At 51.8% G+C, this 16,458-nt stretch overlaps 1 protein-coding gene across 2 annotated transcripts in view; it reads right to left on the bottom strand.

Annotated features, from left to right (window-relative positions):
* Nucleotides 1–3,979: 3,979 nt before the first annotated feature.
* The window catches only part of OLFM1 (olfactomedin 1), a 38,126-nt gene continuing 25,647 nt past the window's right edge, over nt 3,980–16,458 (bottom strand). For both annotated transcript variants that reach the window (XM_054174477.1, XM_054174476.1), the window contains exons 5-6: nt 10,215–10,321; nt 3,980–5,151 (exon numbers count right to left, since the gene is read on the bottom strand). In XM_054174477.1, the coding sequence (XP_054030452.1) occupies nt 4,477–5,151; nt 10,215–10,321 (782 nt within the window). In that variant the 3' untranslated portion in view covers nt 3,980–4,476. The remainder of the gene's footprint in view (nt 5,152–10,214; nt 10,322–16,458) is intronic.

Below are 16,458 nucleotides of genomic sequence, written 5' to 3'. Positions count from 1 at the left end.
GCAGTCCAGAGCCCTGGCAATAAGATATGTAGCACAGAAAGGAGTCCTCAGAGAGCTGTCCCCATTCTGGACCCAGCCAGCATGCAGTGCTGACACTGGGCAGTGTCTCAGCCCCCTGTGGCCGGCTCAAACATCTCCATGTGGAGGATCGTTTGCTGCTCATGGTTTAATCCAGCCCTGAGGAACCACATTGCACCATTTGGGTTTTTTTCCTCTCCCCTATCTGCTGCAAAGCCCAGCAGGGCCCTTCTGCTAAGGCTGAGAGGCTGCAACCCCTATGTGCATTTTGCAGCAGTCTCTGCTTGCTTATATTCAGTATTTCCTGACCTCAGTGCTCCAAACTCCTTCCAAGGGCCCTGATGCACCCAACTGCCCTGTTGCAAGGCTGACCCTCACGAGTGACCAGAGCTTGCCTGGAAAACCACCATGCCTGCTGCTGCTGCTAAACATGGTGCCCTGCTTCTCTGCTTGGAAAAGAGGCAGCAACAGTCCTGTGACACCAGAGTGAGGCCTTTGCAGCTTGCACAGGTACCAGACATTCCTCCTGTCCATGAGATTCAGCTCAGTGGGCTCCTTGGGTGGGCAGTGAAAGCAAGATGGGTCAAGTCCTTTTGCCCTGGGCCAGCTGGGATGTGGGGATTACTGAGTACTGCTTGGGGCAGAGGGGAAAAAGGAGGCTTACATCTGAGATGAGAGGGGAAAGACAGAAGCCCACATCTCACATCAGAAAGGAAAGAAGGGACTCTATATCTCAGATCAGAGGACAAAGACAGGACCCCATTTGTCCCACTGGAGGGGAAAGACAGAACCCATGTCCCATTGGAGGGGAAAGCTAGGGCCTCACATCTCCTGTGAGAGAGGAAAGAGGAGACCTCACATCTCCCACCAGGCAGTAGCAGCAGCCTGAAGCTGCTGGGTTCTGAGCACACCGAGCCTTGCCACTGGGACAGCAAAGGGTGGAAGTGTGTAAGGGGAGAGCAGAGACGTGCAAGATTTAATCAGAGAGGAGCACATCAGCATCCAGCATCTTAAGCTTCAGAACACTGAGAGCTTTCGAACTGTTCAGCTGGAAAAGTGCATCAGATCATTTCAAGGTGCTTGCTGTGGTGCTGCAGCCTCCTGCCAGGCTGTGAGGCTCCTGCTTTGGCAGAAACAAGAGGAACTATTGTGCTGAGTGCTCAGGCCCCAACAGATGCTCCTTGTAATGAGCATCTCAGTGCCTGCACTAAATGGAAGGAGATTTTTTACTAGCCTAAGATTACAGCAAATTAAGGACAAAGAGCACTCTGAGAAGGAAAATGATGCCTTTGCACCCAGCAGTCCAAGGCACAGTGCATCCAACTCAAACAGAAGCAACAGACAACATGATTCCCTCCTGTTGTAGCCCTGCTACCAAACGCTGTCACCTCCTGAATCCCACTCTCAGCCCCATGATGAGGAGAGGCTGAGCACAGCAGCTGGAGCTCAGCAGAGGCACAGCCTCACTGCAGCCACCTTTGCAGCAGAGAGTGGCTGTAAGAGCACAAGAAGGATTTTCTCTCCTTGAAGGAATATCTGGAAAGCAATCCCACTGCCTAAGCCAAGAGCCAAACCTTCCACCTTTCTCCTCTCACCTCCAGCTCCTTGCTGCTGGTCCCTCCAGCTCCCAGCAGCAGCCACACACCAGGTCACCCCTGATTTGTGTTCAATTCACCTTACATTGATTCAAGAAGTAAGGAAAGTTGTGAGGAGCATCCAAGGGAACTGGGATTGTTTAGTCTGGTGAAGAGGAGGCTGAAGGGAAGATCTCATTGCCCTCTACAGCTCCTTGAGAGGAGGCTGGAGTTGGTCTCTTTCCCCAACTAACTAGTGATATGATGAGAGGAAATGGTCTCAGGCTGTACCAGGGGAGGTCTAGGTTGGACATTAGGAAAATTTTCTTTGCTGAAAGGGTGGTCAGGCATGGGAACAAGCTGCCCAGGGAGGTGGTGGGGTCACCATCCCTGGAGGTGTTCAAAAAAACCGGTACAGATGGAGCAGGTTACCCAGGGGGGTGGTTGAGGCCCCATCCTTGGAGATATTTAAGGTCGGGCTTGAGAGGGCTCTGGACAACCTGATCTAGTGGAGGATATCCCTGCTGTCTGCAGGGGGGTTGGGCTGGTTGACCTTTGGAGCTTCCTTCCAAGCCAAACCATTCTGTGATTCTATGACTCTGTGGTTCTCTGATTTTGTAATTCTGTGACTCTGTGACCCTGATTCTCTGGTTTTGTGATTCTATGACTCTCTGATTCTCTGATTTTGTGACTCTCTGACCCTGTGACTCTCTGATTCTATGACTGTGATTCTCTGACTCTCTGGTTTTGTGATTCTCTGACTCTGTGACTCTCTGATTCTCTGATTTAGTGACTCTTGGACTCTCTGGTTTTGTGATTCTCTGACTCTGTGACTCTCTGATTCTCTGATTTTGTGACTCTTGGACTCTCTGGTTTTGTGATTCTATGATCCTGTGACTCTCTGATTCTATGACTGTGATTCTCTGCCTCTCTGGTTTTGTGACCCTGTGACTCTCTGACTCTGTGATTCTATGGTTTATTGGTGGTGTTGGTTGACAGTTGGACTCAATGACCTTAGAGGTCTTTTCCAACCTTAATAATCCTCTGCTTCCAAGATGGTTGCTCAGCAATCACCCCAAACCCCCTTCTCTAATTCCTGCCTCCCTTCCCCTTTAGCAGAGCAAGGACAAACCAAGCAAGGAGGGAAGTCTCCTAATATTTTTATTGTCCTTCAGGTAACTGTGGATAGTACAAAGTTTGGTTTTTTTTGTCCTCTTAAAAAAAAAACCCACAACAAAATTGATTCCCTTCACACTTCCCATGGGAATCTGCTGCCACAGATTGGGTTGGGTTTTTTTTCCCCAGAGAAGCCATTCCCACCCTCCCCACCTCCCACCCCCCATTAATGCTATGCAGAGAGTATAACAGGAAGAGAATAGTCTGGCAATCCTCAACATGAAGTTGGTTAGCTGGGTGTAAGGGTGAACACAGATTGTTGTTGGCTTTAAATAGTATGATGAGCATCATTTAGTTAGTTATTTCTTCTTCTTCTTCTACTACTTCTTCTTCCTCTTCCTCTTTCCTTCTTCTTCTTCTTCTTCTTCTTCTTCTTCTTCTTCTTCTTCTTCTTCTTCTTCTTCTTCTTCTTCTTCTTCTTCCCCCCACTAATACTACTACTTCTTCTTCTTCTTCTTCTTCTACTTCTTCATCATCTTCTTCTTCTTCTTCTTCTTCTTCTTCTTCTTCTTCTACTTCTTCTTCATCTTCTTCTTTTTCTACTTCATCATCTTCTTCTTCTTCTTCTACTTCTTCTTCTTCTTTTAGAAACAACCCCCCCCTCCCCACCCCCCATCATTTATTAACCCCCAAACTACATCATTGCATTTACAACATTCATTGCATAAACTGGACATAACAAAGTCAAGGGTGGGGTGGGGTGGGGTGGGGTGTTTTTTTTTTGTGTGTTTTATGGTTGTTGGGGTGTTGTTTTTTTTGTTGCCACCTCTCAGGTAAATAACAGACAATACAGTATACAATAGAAGGGTTTGCTGGATACAGGGAGTTCAAACGAGATGGGGTTTACAACAACTTGTTCATAATACATACTCCAACCATCGTGTTTAATAGGGTTACTAAAGACACAGATCCATGAGCTACTTCGGGGGGGGTGGGGAGGGGGGGTCTCAGCACAGGTTAATCTAAGTGACAAGAACACAGTTTGAGAGGCAGGAGCTGCAATGGGAGGCCAAGGGTGGGGGGGGGAGGCAGGGGGGGAAGAAAAAAACCTAACCGGTGGTAGGGGCTTGATCAGCCAGCAAGAGCTCCTCACGGGGCGGGGGGTCAGCTTGGCCCGCTTCGAATCGCAGCCCGCACCGCCAGCACCGCTGGCCGGGATGCCAGGGGAGTGTCCGTGCAGCCCAGGCGCGGCGGAGAGCGCATCCCCCCGCCCCGAGGACGAGAAGCTTCCAACAGTCATGGCCTCGCCTCTCGAGTAGGTACTGCAGGTCGGCTGTCGGAAACGGGGGCGGAACGGAAAGCCCCAAGCCGAGGTGGTCCTTGGAGTGCAGTTCCAGCTGCAAGGAGATGGTTCTTGGTGAGTCTGTAAGACGGGGCCAGGCTTCTAGAAAGGCAGAGGTGATGCTGATCTCTCAGGTTGATGCTGATCTCTCAGGTTGATGCTGATCTCTCAGGTTGATGCTGACCTCTGGGGTCCGTGCCGGCTGGGCCTTCGCTTTATGGCAGCTGTTTGGGCTCTTGGCTCGTTTAAAGTGTGTCGCCTCCACGCTGAGCTTTTGGCAGGCAAAATTCTTAGCTTCTCCCTCTTGTTGTTGTTGCTGCTGTTGTTGTTGTTGTTGTTTTTCCTCCCCCCTTTGCTGTTTTGTTTTGGTTGGTTGGTTGGTTGGTTGGTTGGCTGTTTCTAAAGCAGTTTCTGAACCAGGCTGGACTACAACTCGTCGGACCTGATGACGTGGAAGAGGGTGACGTTGTAAAGTATCTGGTGCCCGTTGTTCCAGGCATAGAGGGCCCGATCCTTGGGGTTGTAGTCCAACATGGAAATGTGGGAGTACTTGTTCTGGAAGGGGATGTCGATGTACTCGTAGGTGGAGGCGTTGGTCTGGTAGGCGTAGTGCACCTTGGTCCCTCCCGAGTAGCCGTTGGTGACGTAGAGGGTGCCGCAGATGATGAAGGCCTCCCCGGCGCTGCGTTTCGGGTAGCTGGTGTTCCAGGTCTGGAGGCTCTGCAGGGTGTTGGGGTCCAGCTTGCTGATGACGATGTTGCCGGCGTTCTGGTTGGTGGCGTAGACGGCCCACAGCCCGTTCTCGTCCACCATGAGGTCAATGTCCGAGTGGCCCCCCCAGGCGTAGTGGTACATGTTGTTGTAGCCGGCGTAATCCAGGCTGCGGGTCTTGAGGATGGTCTCTGTCTTCAGGTCGAACCTGATGATGATGTGGCTTTGGTATTTGTTGAAGTAGATGGAGCCGTTGTAGACCACTTGCCCGGTGCCTGACCAGGGGTGAGGGAGGCGGTGGGAGGTAAAGTTGTCGGTGTTCATGAAGTCTGCCATGGACTTGTACTCGCGGACGAAGCGGTTGTTGTGGTAGCTGTCCATGTACCAGACCTGGGCCAGCGACAGAAAGGGGAGGTTAGGAGACAGCAGGGACCCAGAGCTTCCAAAAGACCTCTGAAATCGTCAGGTTCCCAGAATCGTAGAACCATGGAACCACAGAATCAACCAGGTTGGAAAAGACCTCAGAGATCATCAAGCCCAACCTATTACCTAATACCTAACACTTCCTCACAAGAAACCATGGCTCCAAGTGCCACATCCAATCCCTTTTTGAACACCTCCAGGGATGGGGACTCCACCACCCCCCTGGGCAGCACATCCCAATGGCCAATTACTCTTTCTGTGGACAGGCTTGGAAGGGATCTTAAAGATCTGTCTAGTTTCAACCTCTCTGCCATGGGTAGGGACACCGCCCACCAGCCCAGGCTGCTCATCCAACCTGGCCTTCAACACTTCCAGGGAAGGGGCATCTACAACCTTCGCAGGCAACCTGTTCCAGTGTCTCATCATGCTCAGTGTCAAGAATTTCTTTCTAATCTCCAGTCTAAATCTGCCCTTCTCAAGCTTCAATCCATTTCCTCTCATCCTGTTGCTGCAAGCTGTTGTAAAAAGTCCCTTCCTGGGACTGGAAGGCTGCTCTAAGGTCTCCTTGGAGCTGCCTTTTCTCCAGGCTGAGCAGCCCAAACTCTTCTGGTGCCAAGGTTTAGTTGATCAGATGGTGTTGGGTTGGATTTGATGATCTTGAAGGTCTCTTCCAACCTGGATAATTCTGTTCTGTTCTGTTCTGTTCTGTTCTGTTCTATTCTATTCTATTCTATTCTATTCTATTCCACTCCACTCCACTCCACTCCATTCCATTCCATTCCATTCCATTCCATTCCATTCCATTCCATTCCATTCCATTCCATTCCATTCCTATTCTATTCCATTCCATTCTAACCAACCAAGTTCAACCATCCAGCTGAGCCCTCTGACCATCACCCTAGAAACTGAGCCCTTTGATCATCACCCTAGAAACTGAGCTGGGAGCAAAATGCAGAGCAGGGAGCACAAACTGCTGGCCAATGGTGTGCCCAACACCTGCCAACTACACCCAGAATAACCCAGCCAAGAAAACAACTGAAGGGCAAAGCTTTTCCAGGGGCTGACATGGGATCTCCCCAGGAGCTTGGGAGCTTAAGAGGTTCCCTGGGACTGCTGCATGACCCTCCCTGTCCTTCCAGAGGGTAATTAACAGCTTTCCTCTTGCTAAACCCAGCAGGTTACGTTGCTGCTGCTTTGCAGCCTCACCAGGGCAGCGCTCAGTGAGTGATACCAGCTGCTGGGCAGGAATTCACTCTCTTGGCACGGGGAGGTGATGGATGCAATTCCTCCTTGTCAAGGAAATTCAGGTAAAATCCATATTGGTTTACAAACCAAAGCATAAATCACACATCTCTGCATCAAAGGCTGAAACCAAGGCCACTCAAAAGATGAGTAAGACATCCAAACCTTGCTGTAGGTGGATGGAGGAGAGATTTGGGGTTGTCATTTAAGTGCCAGTTCATTAGGGACACTGTCTAGACTCCTCCACCACAAGAAAACAACCAACAAGCTTTTGTCACATGAAACCAATCCTGAGGCAAATGACAAAGCTCTGCAGTTAGCATCAAGAAGAAACAGCCAGGCAGTGAGTGACATTCTCAATGCAGCTGCTTGCTGCAGGAATTGTTTAGGAGGGAGAAAAAGTGAATGAAACAAGCAAGGGGGAAGCCCTTTAAGGATGTGGACTGGGGGAATGTTGGGATCTTTTGCAAAGCACTTTGCAACACCTGACAGCACTGGCTCTGCAACAGGGCTGGCTTCAGGTTCCCTTGGGGGAGCAGACAAACATCCATGCCCAGTGGGAGTGTGTCAGCTGCTTCCAGCTGCTTCCAGCTGCTGGGTTTTGATGTAAAAATTTCGTGGGGAGCTTCACCCCTCCCTCGTTACCTCCCTGGGAACACTGGTGGGGAATGGATCTGATCTTTGTATCTCCACTGTGGGCTTAAGGAAGGCTGTGAAAGCCCCAGGGAATTCTAGAATCACAGAGTGGTAAGGGTTGGAAGGGATCTCCAGAGATCCAGTCCAACCCCAAGGGTCACCTGGGGCAGGTCACACAGGAATGCATCCAGATAGGGCTTGAAAGTCTCCAGAGGAGGAGACTCCTCTCTGGGCAGCCTCCTCCAGGGCTCCAGCAGCCTCACAGCAAAGTTTTTCCTCCTCATGTTGAGGTGGAACTTCCTGGGTTCCAGTTTGTACCTGTTGCCCCTCATCCTAAGAGACATGCACGTCCCTGAGCCCACAGCAGAGAAGTGCCTTGGGAGAGCTTCTGCCAGCAGCTGTGGTGCTGGTGACTGCTCCTCACTTAAGGAGATGGCTGCACTCAGTGAAACCAGGTTGGGAAATCACAAAAACAACCCCAGCAAACTGATTGTCTCTCTGCTGCTCTCCTTACCTTATCTGGCCTTAAAAAAATTACATGTCAAGGCTTTGTGCTCAGTGGTCAGACAGACAAAGAATAGAATAGAATTAACCAGGTTGGAAGAGACCTTAGAGATCATCAAGTCCAACCTGTCACCCAACACAATCCCATCAACTAAACCATGGCACCAAGTGCCTCATCCAGGCTCTTCCTAAACACCTCCAGGGATGGGGACTTCACCACCTCCCTGGGCAGCACATTCCCATGGCCAATCTCTCTTTCTATGAAGAATTTCTTCCTCACCTCCAGTCTAAACCTCCCCTGGCACAGCTTGATTCTGTGTCCTCTTGTTCTGGTGCTGGTTGCCTGGGAGAAGAGACCAACCCCCACCTGGCTACAGCTTCCCTCCAGGTAGTTGGAGAGAGCAAGAAGGTTTCCCCTGAGCCTCCTCTTCCCCATGTCCAACCTAAACCTCCACTGGTGAAACTTGAGGCCATTTCCTCTTGTCCTGTGGCTTGCTCCCTGGGAGAAGAGCTCACCCCTCACTTTGCTCCGACAGGGGGACTGCAAGGTGGCAGGACCCAGAGGCATTTCACGTTCTGGAGAAGCAGAGATTGATGGGCAGCAGCGTCTCAGCACAGCAGCTGGCTCTGAGCAACCTCCTCCTGCCCACACACATCAATCCCAGCTCTCAGCTCCCAGCACTGCCTTGCTGCAGGGCTGCTGCTGCCAGATTTGCAATTTTCCTCAGTCGCATTCAACGATTTCCTGACACGAACAAACGACCACATGGAGCCACCAAACACCTCCTGGGGCTTGGTGTTTATGATCAACTTCCCATCTCACTCCATCCCCAGTTTTCCACTCTGCTGAGTAGCCAGTGAAGTGCACATGATGGTGTGGGTTTGATGAAACTCACAGCAGACACACTACGAGTCATGGAACGGGTTGGGTTGGAAGGGACCTCAAAGATCATCTGGTTCCAAATCCCCCAGCCATGGGCAGGGACACCTCTCACCAGCCCAGCTTGCTCAAGGCCTCATCCAGCCTGGCCTGGAACACCTCCAGGGAGGAGGCAACCACAACCTCCCTGGGCAACCTGTGCCAGTGTCACAGTCCAGAGAATTCTGCTTGCTTCCTCTCATGACAAAGCTAATGAAGAAAAAGGAATGGGTTGAAATAAAAGATCAAAAAAACCCCAAACCAAACAGCTTGCTTTGAGACAAAAACTCTCTGAAGACATGGGAAAACCTTTAGCATTTGATCAACCAGCTTCAGCTGCACCAAGGCCTGGCTCTTCCTTCACAGATCATAAAGGATGTTCATGCTGAGGGATGCAGCAAACACCAAGGGCTGCAAGCTTGTCCCTTCTGCTGAGCAGATCAAGATGTGATGTGGGTAAAGTCCTCCCATCTCACTTTGTAATTAGGATCTTACTGGGGCTACAGGTGACATCTTGTTTGGTAACTACAGAACATGGAGGTGGTGTCTTGGAGAGCCAGTGCCAGCCAGCTGGTTGGTGGAGGGAAGTGTTGCTCTCAAGTTGCTGCTGGTTCATTAGGAGAAGAGGGGGCAGTGGATAAGATGACCTTTGAGGGTTCCTTCCAAACTCCAAGGGTCCCTTCCAACCTCTGAGAGTCCCTTCCAAACTTCAATGGAACCTTCCAACCTCTGAGGGTCCCTTCCAACCTCTGAGAGTCCCTTCCAAACTTCAATGGAACCTTTCAACCTCTGAGGGTCCCTTCCAAACTTCAAGGGTCCCTTCCAACCTCTGAGGGTCCCTTCCAACCTGATACAACCTGTGAATCACTGCTGCACATCCCCTCCCAGGAGCCACCCCCAAAGGTGACTCTTCCAGAGCATCCCTTGTCCTCTCTTAGCTCCAGAAAGCTGCTCACAGGGCAAAGCTCTGTGAGGAGCTGCCCCACTGCAGCCCTTGCTGGTGCCTTCACCCCTTGCAGAGGATGCTGCATGCAGCCAAGCTTTGTGGCTTTTGTTTTTGGTTTGCTGCCTGCAAATCCTCAGCAAACACTTGAGCTATTTTCCATTCCATCAGTCATGGGAAGCCTGGATTGATTTTCAGCCAGTTATTGGCCTCCTACCTCCTTGGGATCAAAATTGAGTGGTCTGAATGGAACAAAAAAAAAAGAGAGAGACCAAAACAAATCTCTCTCTGGCTGCAGCCAGTTAATTCCTCACAACAATGAAGGTGGAGGATGGAGAACAAATGCAGTCAGATGTCATTATCAGAGGCAGCAGCAGGAGAAGAGCAGCAGAGACTGGGACCACAGGTCCCTCTGCTCAGCCCCAGCTCCCTCCTGGCTGCCAGTCCCAGGTGAGAAACCAAATAGTTGATTTTGAACTTCCCACAGGGGGGCACAGATCTCGTGGTGACATTTCTGAGCCCATTCATACTCATCCCTGCAGTGAGCTTCACCCACCCTGGGAAGGGACCACTGCGTGGGCTACTCAGCCCCATCCTCTTCCTCCCTCCCTGTGGGATCCTCAGCCCCCCTCCCACTGCTGAAGAGTCCAGCAGGGCCCCAGGACACGAATTAGGACCTGCCACAGGTTTCACAGAGCACAGCCTGGGCTCTGGTGCCTGGCTGCAATGTCCTCAGCCGTTCTGGTGGGAGGTGGGAACAGAGAGGTGAAGCTGTTGTGGTCTTACCTTGTTCTCTCCCTCGGGAGCCAGAGGGTCTGTCATCCAGGATCCAAACCTGGACCCCGAGGTTTTAATTGTGATGGGGTCACTTATTCCTGTCAGCTTGCCACAAGCTGTAAAAGAGTTGCAAGGCTGGTGAGGACCACATCCAACCACCCCCAGGGCTCCTTTGGCCACAGGCCACCCCCAAAGCCCCAGTGAGGGACACCAGAGCTGGCCACCACCCAGCACCACTCTGCCCAGTGCTCTCCCTCACTGGTGGGCAGCTCTGCTTTAAGTGGAGGTAATGAAGCTAAGAACAACTGTTGGATGCTTTTGCTTGTTTCATGCCTCTTAATATCCTGCATCACACTGCCCTGACAGAAAAAAACCCACCCCATAACACAGCAGCTTTCCTGAGCCAGCCTGGCTTCTCATGTCATAGATGAGCAAATGAGAAGAATTAGCCAGGGTTGAGTGGCTGAGAAATTAGCTGTATTACAACATTGCTGCTCTAATAGAGTGGCTGGAGCCAGTGTGAAGAGCCCAATGTGCCTATGCCAGCCCTGCTAGCAACAGGCATTATGCAGAGGGAAGGGGGAAAGAAAGGTGGAAAATTCTATGCCACAGAAATTTCATCCCTGCAAAGATCCTTCAGCAGCTCCCACCAGCCAGCTCCTCTGCTCTCCAGCCTGGCTGCACACTTCAGAGACTCTAATGAATTCCTCCCAGCTCCTCTGCCAGCTCCTCCTCCGAGAGAGGAGCCCAAATGCAGCAGGATGGGAAGCAGAACGTCCCAGGGGCTCCTCGGGAGCCGCCCTGGGAATCCTGCCCAGACTCAGCATCACCACAACGGGGAGGTGCAGCCTCACAGCACCGGGAGCCAGGTTTGGGAGCATCCCCAAGGGCTCCACCCCGCTGTTTCATGCTCTGCAACTCAGTGGGCATGGCAGCACATTTGCAAGCCCAGCTGTGTGCCTGGCTGTGCTTTCAGTTCCTAAATACGAGGTGAGGAAGCAGCAGCACCTCTCTCCTCCAGCTTGCTATGCTGGCTCCCCATGGCAGCTTGCTTCCCTTCCATGTTTCTGTCCCCTGACACTGGACCCAGCATCCCCCTGGGGACACCCTTAAATAGAGGCAAAGCTCCAGCCTCAGCTATACATTGAGTTCCTGTTTCCAGCACTACCCTTAAGTTGCAGGAAAGCTGCTGCTCTGCCTTTCAGGAACGAGGGGAAGTGGAGAAGAAGATGCTGCAGGAGAGACTGTGAGCTGGTGCTGGATGGTCTGCTGCTACAGGAGCACTCATTTAAAACCTGGACACATTCAGTGCAGAGCTGGTCCTGCAGCAGCAATCTCCTGAGCAAGGCAAGCTAATGTCAGCAGCACCAAGGGGACAGCCACAGCCTGAAGTTCAGGAGCTGCTTCCTGACTTCTCCTTTTTGATGTGGAAGCCTCTGGCAGGCTGAGGAAGGGGAAGGTGGTGGTGGTGCTGCTGGGATGAGCTCTGGGTGTTAGGGTTGCTGAGCTGCACTGCAGTATGGATGGCCCCACTGCCCAGGGAAGGGTGCCCAAGGGCAGGGCTGCAGGTGGGAGCCTGTGAAGGTGATGCTAAGCCCTTCCAGACTGGGACAAGGTCCTTCTGCTCGAAATTACCAAGCAGAATAATAGATTGGGTTGGGTTAGAAGGCTCTGTTAGAGGTCATCCAGTCCAACCCTCCCTGCAGTGAGCAGAGACATCTTTAGCTAGATCAGGCTGCTCAGATCCCAAGACAACCTGACCTTGAATGTTCCCAGTACATCCATCCTCCATTATGTCCTAGCTGCCTCTCTCCTTAGCCTGCTCTCATCTGCCCCCTCAAATTTCTGATCATGGCCACGGGACACATCCACCCACCTCAGCCCTGACCTGTGGCCAAAGGGGTTACCTTAGCTTGGGGCTAACAGATGAAGCTATTCTTCATGTGCATCAGTGTGGCATAGCCAAAGGCACCATCAGACTTCCCACAGCAGGCAGGTACAGACAGACCCCACCAAAGAGCAGAGAGCTTTCCTGGCCTCACTGAGACAGGACTTAGGGGAACTTGTCCTCCTGCCTGTCTGATGCTTTCAAAAGCTCAGCTCAGGAGGAGAGCAAGATGCTGACAAAGGGATGCAAGGGGTTAAAAGAACAAATGCCTAAAGTCTTGCCAACCACCCTTGCAGAGGACCAGCCTGGCTCTAATCACAGATCTGCTCAACACTGCCTAGCATTATCACAGCCCTACATTGCTGTCACTTTATCTCTTCCCTTCCATTTCCCTGGAGAGAAAGGTTGTGTAAAAGCTCATTGATATAAAAAAAGGGGGTGGGGGAAATAAAATAAAGCAGACAGCAGCAGCTGATAAGGGTAAAGCAGTGCTGTCTGCAAGTGGTAAGGCTGCATCTCACACATGTTTAGCTGGAGGCACAGCCACAACAGCTCTTCAGCAATGCAAGAGGGTTGCTCTTATGCAGAGCAAGGTGTTGTCTGCCTTGGTGTAAAGCTAAGACAGGCACTCAGGTGCCAGGGGGAAAGCTTGAAAGGGTTCTTTTAAGATCCCTGGTTGGCAAGGTCCCAGCAGTTCTCCCAGCCCTACCACCCAGGGATGGACAACTACAGCCTCAGAGGTCCTCACTCACCCCTCTCTCTGTTCCTGGTGGGATCCACACCACAGTCTGAACACCATCAGCTGGTTTTTTGCCCCTTCTGTGGGCTAGCAGTCATTAAAAGCAGGAAGATTGCTGGGGTCTCCCAGAGGGGAGTCTGTCTTCTACTGCTTCTCTTGGACAGTAGCTCACAGGAGAGGATTCCTCCATCTCCCCATGCTCAGACATGAAGCAGGAGCCTGCACAGCCTTCAAGCACCCACCAGCAGCATAGGGCAGGCTCAGCAGTGTCTACTCTGCAGGTGAAGAGCTGAGCATAAGGTGGTGGGCTGGGAGTAGAGCTGGGGTGAGAGCCCAAGACACCAAACATCCTCTCTCAGACTCCAGTGACTCACACAGGGGACATTTCCAGCCTGTGATTGCCCTAAAGCTGCTGCTTGGTTGCCCAGCAGAGCCCTGCCCCTTACAGCCCTGCACCCATGGGTGCTGAGCCTTTTAGGGGGACTGCCCTTCAGCAGCTGGCTCATGCCCTGCCCTTGTCTCTGTCACCTGGCTGGGAGCCCCTCTATCCCCAAAACATCTGGGGCAGCCTTGTCAAGGCTCTGTCCCCATCCCTGCAGCAGGACTGTGGGGTGGGAAAGCTTCTGCTCTCAGGCAAATGTGAGCCTGGGGAGCACAGCTGAGTGGATTTCCCCCTTGAATCAGGGAGTGACAACCTCTCCACTGCTCCAAGGCTCCTGCTAGGAACATTCACGGGCACGTTCAAATCCCTGTATAAATAGTGATCCTTCAGAGTGTAAACAGAATAACAGATTGGCTGTGCCTGTATTGATTCCTTTTTCCCTTCACACACATGCCAGGGTCAGGAAGTGTTTTCACTATTGATCCATCAATAACACTTAGGAAATCCAAAATGCAAACCAGGACTTTGTCTAGGAAGGAAAAAGCTGCTGCACTGCAGAGCATTCTGGAGGATGGGGAGAGGGAAACTGAATGGGAACGTGGCAACATCCCCTTCTCTTGTCCTGTGCTTATTGCAGCAGCTCCCTGACCCTGCTCTGGGAGCTCTAAGCTAAGGCATTCAAGGTCAAACTTGATGGGGTCCCAAGCAACCTGATGCAGGTGGAGATGTCCCTGCTCACCGGGGGGGGAGTCGGACGAGATGACCTCTGAGCCTCCCTCCCAACCTTCTGTGATTCTGTCAGCTGTACCCTGAGCTCTAGCAGGCAGACAACTCAGCACTGCTGGCCTGTGCAGGAGCAATTCTAAGCTCAGACATGCTCCTTGAAGCATCAGGTGGATCCCTCTGAGCAGCTAATTTGCTGCGAACAGCAATCCCCAGCAAACAGAAGCTCAGCGTGTGGCAGCAAAAGTGTCTGGAAGGTTGTTAGCCAAATTTAGGTCAATTAAGTGCCATTTCCACTGGTTTATGCTCCAGAGCCATCAACACCATTGGAAATTCAATCCATGCTGCTTGCTGTTAAGTGACCAAATGAATCACCCTCCTGGGTGAGCAGCAAACCCTCCAAGGTGAACCCCTTGCGAGACTCAAGTGTTCGCCTCCACGAGCACCCAGGGGTGCTGCAATGCCCCGAGGTAGAAAAGCTGCCCTGACCTCAGGGGTGTGGAGACAGCAAGAGGAGGAAGAAGGGGCACAGCCAAAAAAAGCCTAAAGAAAGCCTCAAAGAGATTAAAAAGACCCTCAGAAGCTTCTAGAAAAGGCTGCCTGCAAGAGTGAGAAGCAGAGCTCAGTCTTACCTGGGCTCCTGCCTTGGGTGGATGTCCCAGCTGGAGGACCTGAGCATGAGAGGGATGTGATGAGCCAAGACATGGCCCAGAGCAGAAGGAGCTAATGGTCCATGAGCAAACTCTGTGGTTTATGGAGGGTTTGGTTTTTTTTGGGGGGGAGCTACTTCTTAAAGCCTGCCCAAGAGGATCACCACAGCTTCCCTTCTTCTGGCAGAGTCAGGCAGGCTTGGGCAGCTCCCCCAAGGCTGGCTCTCGAGGTGCTGTGGGATCCAGGATGGTTTGCTTTAAAGAACTAACCTCAGGAAACTCAAATCCCTGGTCCCTGGTCCTGCTGCTCTTCCCTCCCCCTAGCACCCACAGCTCCTTTTCATCTTCAAGAGATAGGCTGAAGGGATGAAGCAAGTGTACCCCTCCTTGGCCACCATCTGCTCTCATCACACCCACCCCTGCCTTGGACAGGGGAAGAAGGGGAAAAGCCATTTGCAGGGCAGAGCTGCCTTGTGCTGGCAAAGTGGGGATCCCAGGTGGGGGTTGTTATGTGACCTTGGCCAACTGTCCTCTCCTGGGCCTGTTCTCCATCCTTTCTTATCTTACCCACTGCAGGACTGTCAGTCCTGAGATGTTTGTAGTCTCTCCATGATAACTCTGCAGGTACTAGGCACTGCTAACACAGGAAGCAGCAAGTCATCACCACCTCCCTCGTTTCTGTCAGGGAGGATCTCAAGTGGGGGAGGACAAGGTCAGGACTTCCCTGACATGCCCCAGCCCTGCTGCCTCCCCTGTGGCCATCATCAGGCAAGGAGAAGGACCACAGACATGGAGTGGAAAGCAATGGCACAACTCTCCTCAGCCTCTTCTGCCCCTAGAGCAAACCTGGGCAAGGCAGAGCTCTTAATAAATGAGAAATCAGGCTCTGCCCTCTCACTTAGCTGGGGCAGGGGGCTTAGACCCTGCCTGCCAGGCAACTCCTCAGGGGTATCTCAGTGCCTGACTTGTAGTTCAAATACCTTTGAGCATCCAGGCTCATGTGGAAATTCAATTCCCTCCCTGAGTTTTCAAGTGAGAGGCAGCTTAGAGGATCACAGAATTGTTTTGGTTGGAAGAGATCTTTCAGATCATCAGGTCCAACACTGCCAGGTCACCACTTAGCCAGGTCCCTCAGCAACACATCTACAAGGCTTTGAAGCCCCTTCAGAGTTTCAATCTCCACCACTGCCTTGAGCAGCCTTTTCCAGGGCTTGACAACCTTTTTGGGGAAGAAATTATTCCTCATGTCCAACCTAAACCTCCCCTGATGAAACCTGAGGCCGTTTCCTCTTGTCCTATCACTTGTTACTTGGGAGAAGAAACCAGCCTCCACCTCACTCCAACCTCTTTCCAGGGAGTTGTAGAAAGCAAGAAGGGCTTCCCTCAGCCTCCTTTTCTCCAGGCTAAAGAACCTCAGTTCCCTCAGCTGCTCCTCACAAGCCTTGTGCTCTAGAAGGGCTGTACAAGGCGTCAGAGGACAGGATGCACTCGGAGGGGGGAACACATGGGAGGTGTCTGCTTACAGAAGTGTGGAGGCATCTAGAAACAAGCAAAAGCAACCCCAGCAGCAGAGACAAGAGAGAAACAAAGTGTTACCTTGCCAAGGGTATAGAGTGCTCAGAGGAGATCTGATCTTCCATGGAGTTACCTGAGAGTGTAATTTCGTATGTGCTACCGAAATAGACTGCAGAGCAGTTAATGTGTTTAGATTATCTAAATTGCTTAACAAGAAAGTCAATAATGGAAGGAGAAATTAAATCAAGCCAGAGCTGGGCCAACCGGCGGTGGGAAGGTTTCCTGCAGCTGCAGAAGGCAGTGCCCTCCTTCCCCCCCCTTCCTGCACCCTCGGTTTGGGGGTCAGCTGCTGGGTT

The sequence above is a fragment of the Dryobates pubescens genome, chromosome 29 (genome assembly GCF_014839835.1).
Source record: "Dryobates pubescens isolate bDryPub1 chromosome 29, bDryPub1.pri, whole genome shotgun sequence".
Classification (NCBI taxonomy): domain Eukaryota; kingdom Metazoa; phylum Chordata; class Aves; order Piciformes; family Picidae; genus Dryobates; species Dryobates pubescens.
The sequence above is the reverse complement of the archived record's forward strand: the minus strand, read 5'-3'. Positions and strand labels throughout refer to the sequence as shown.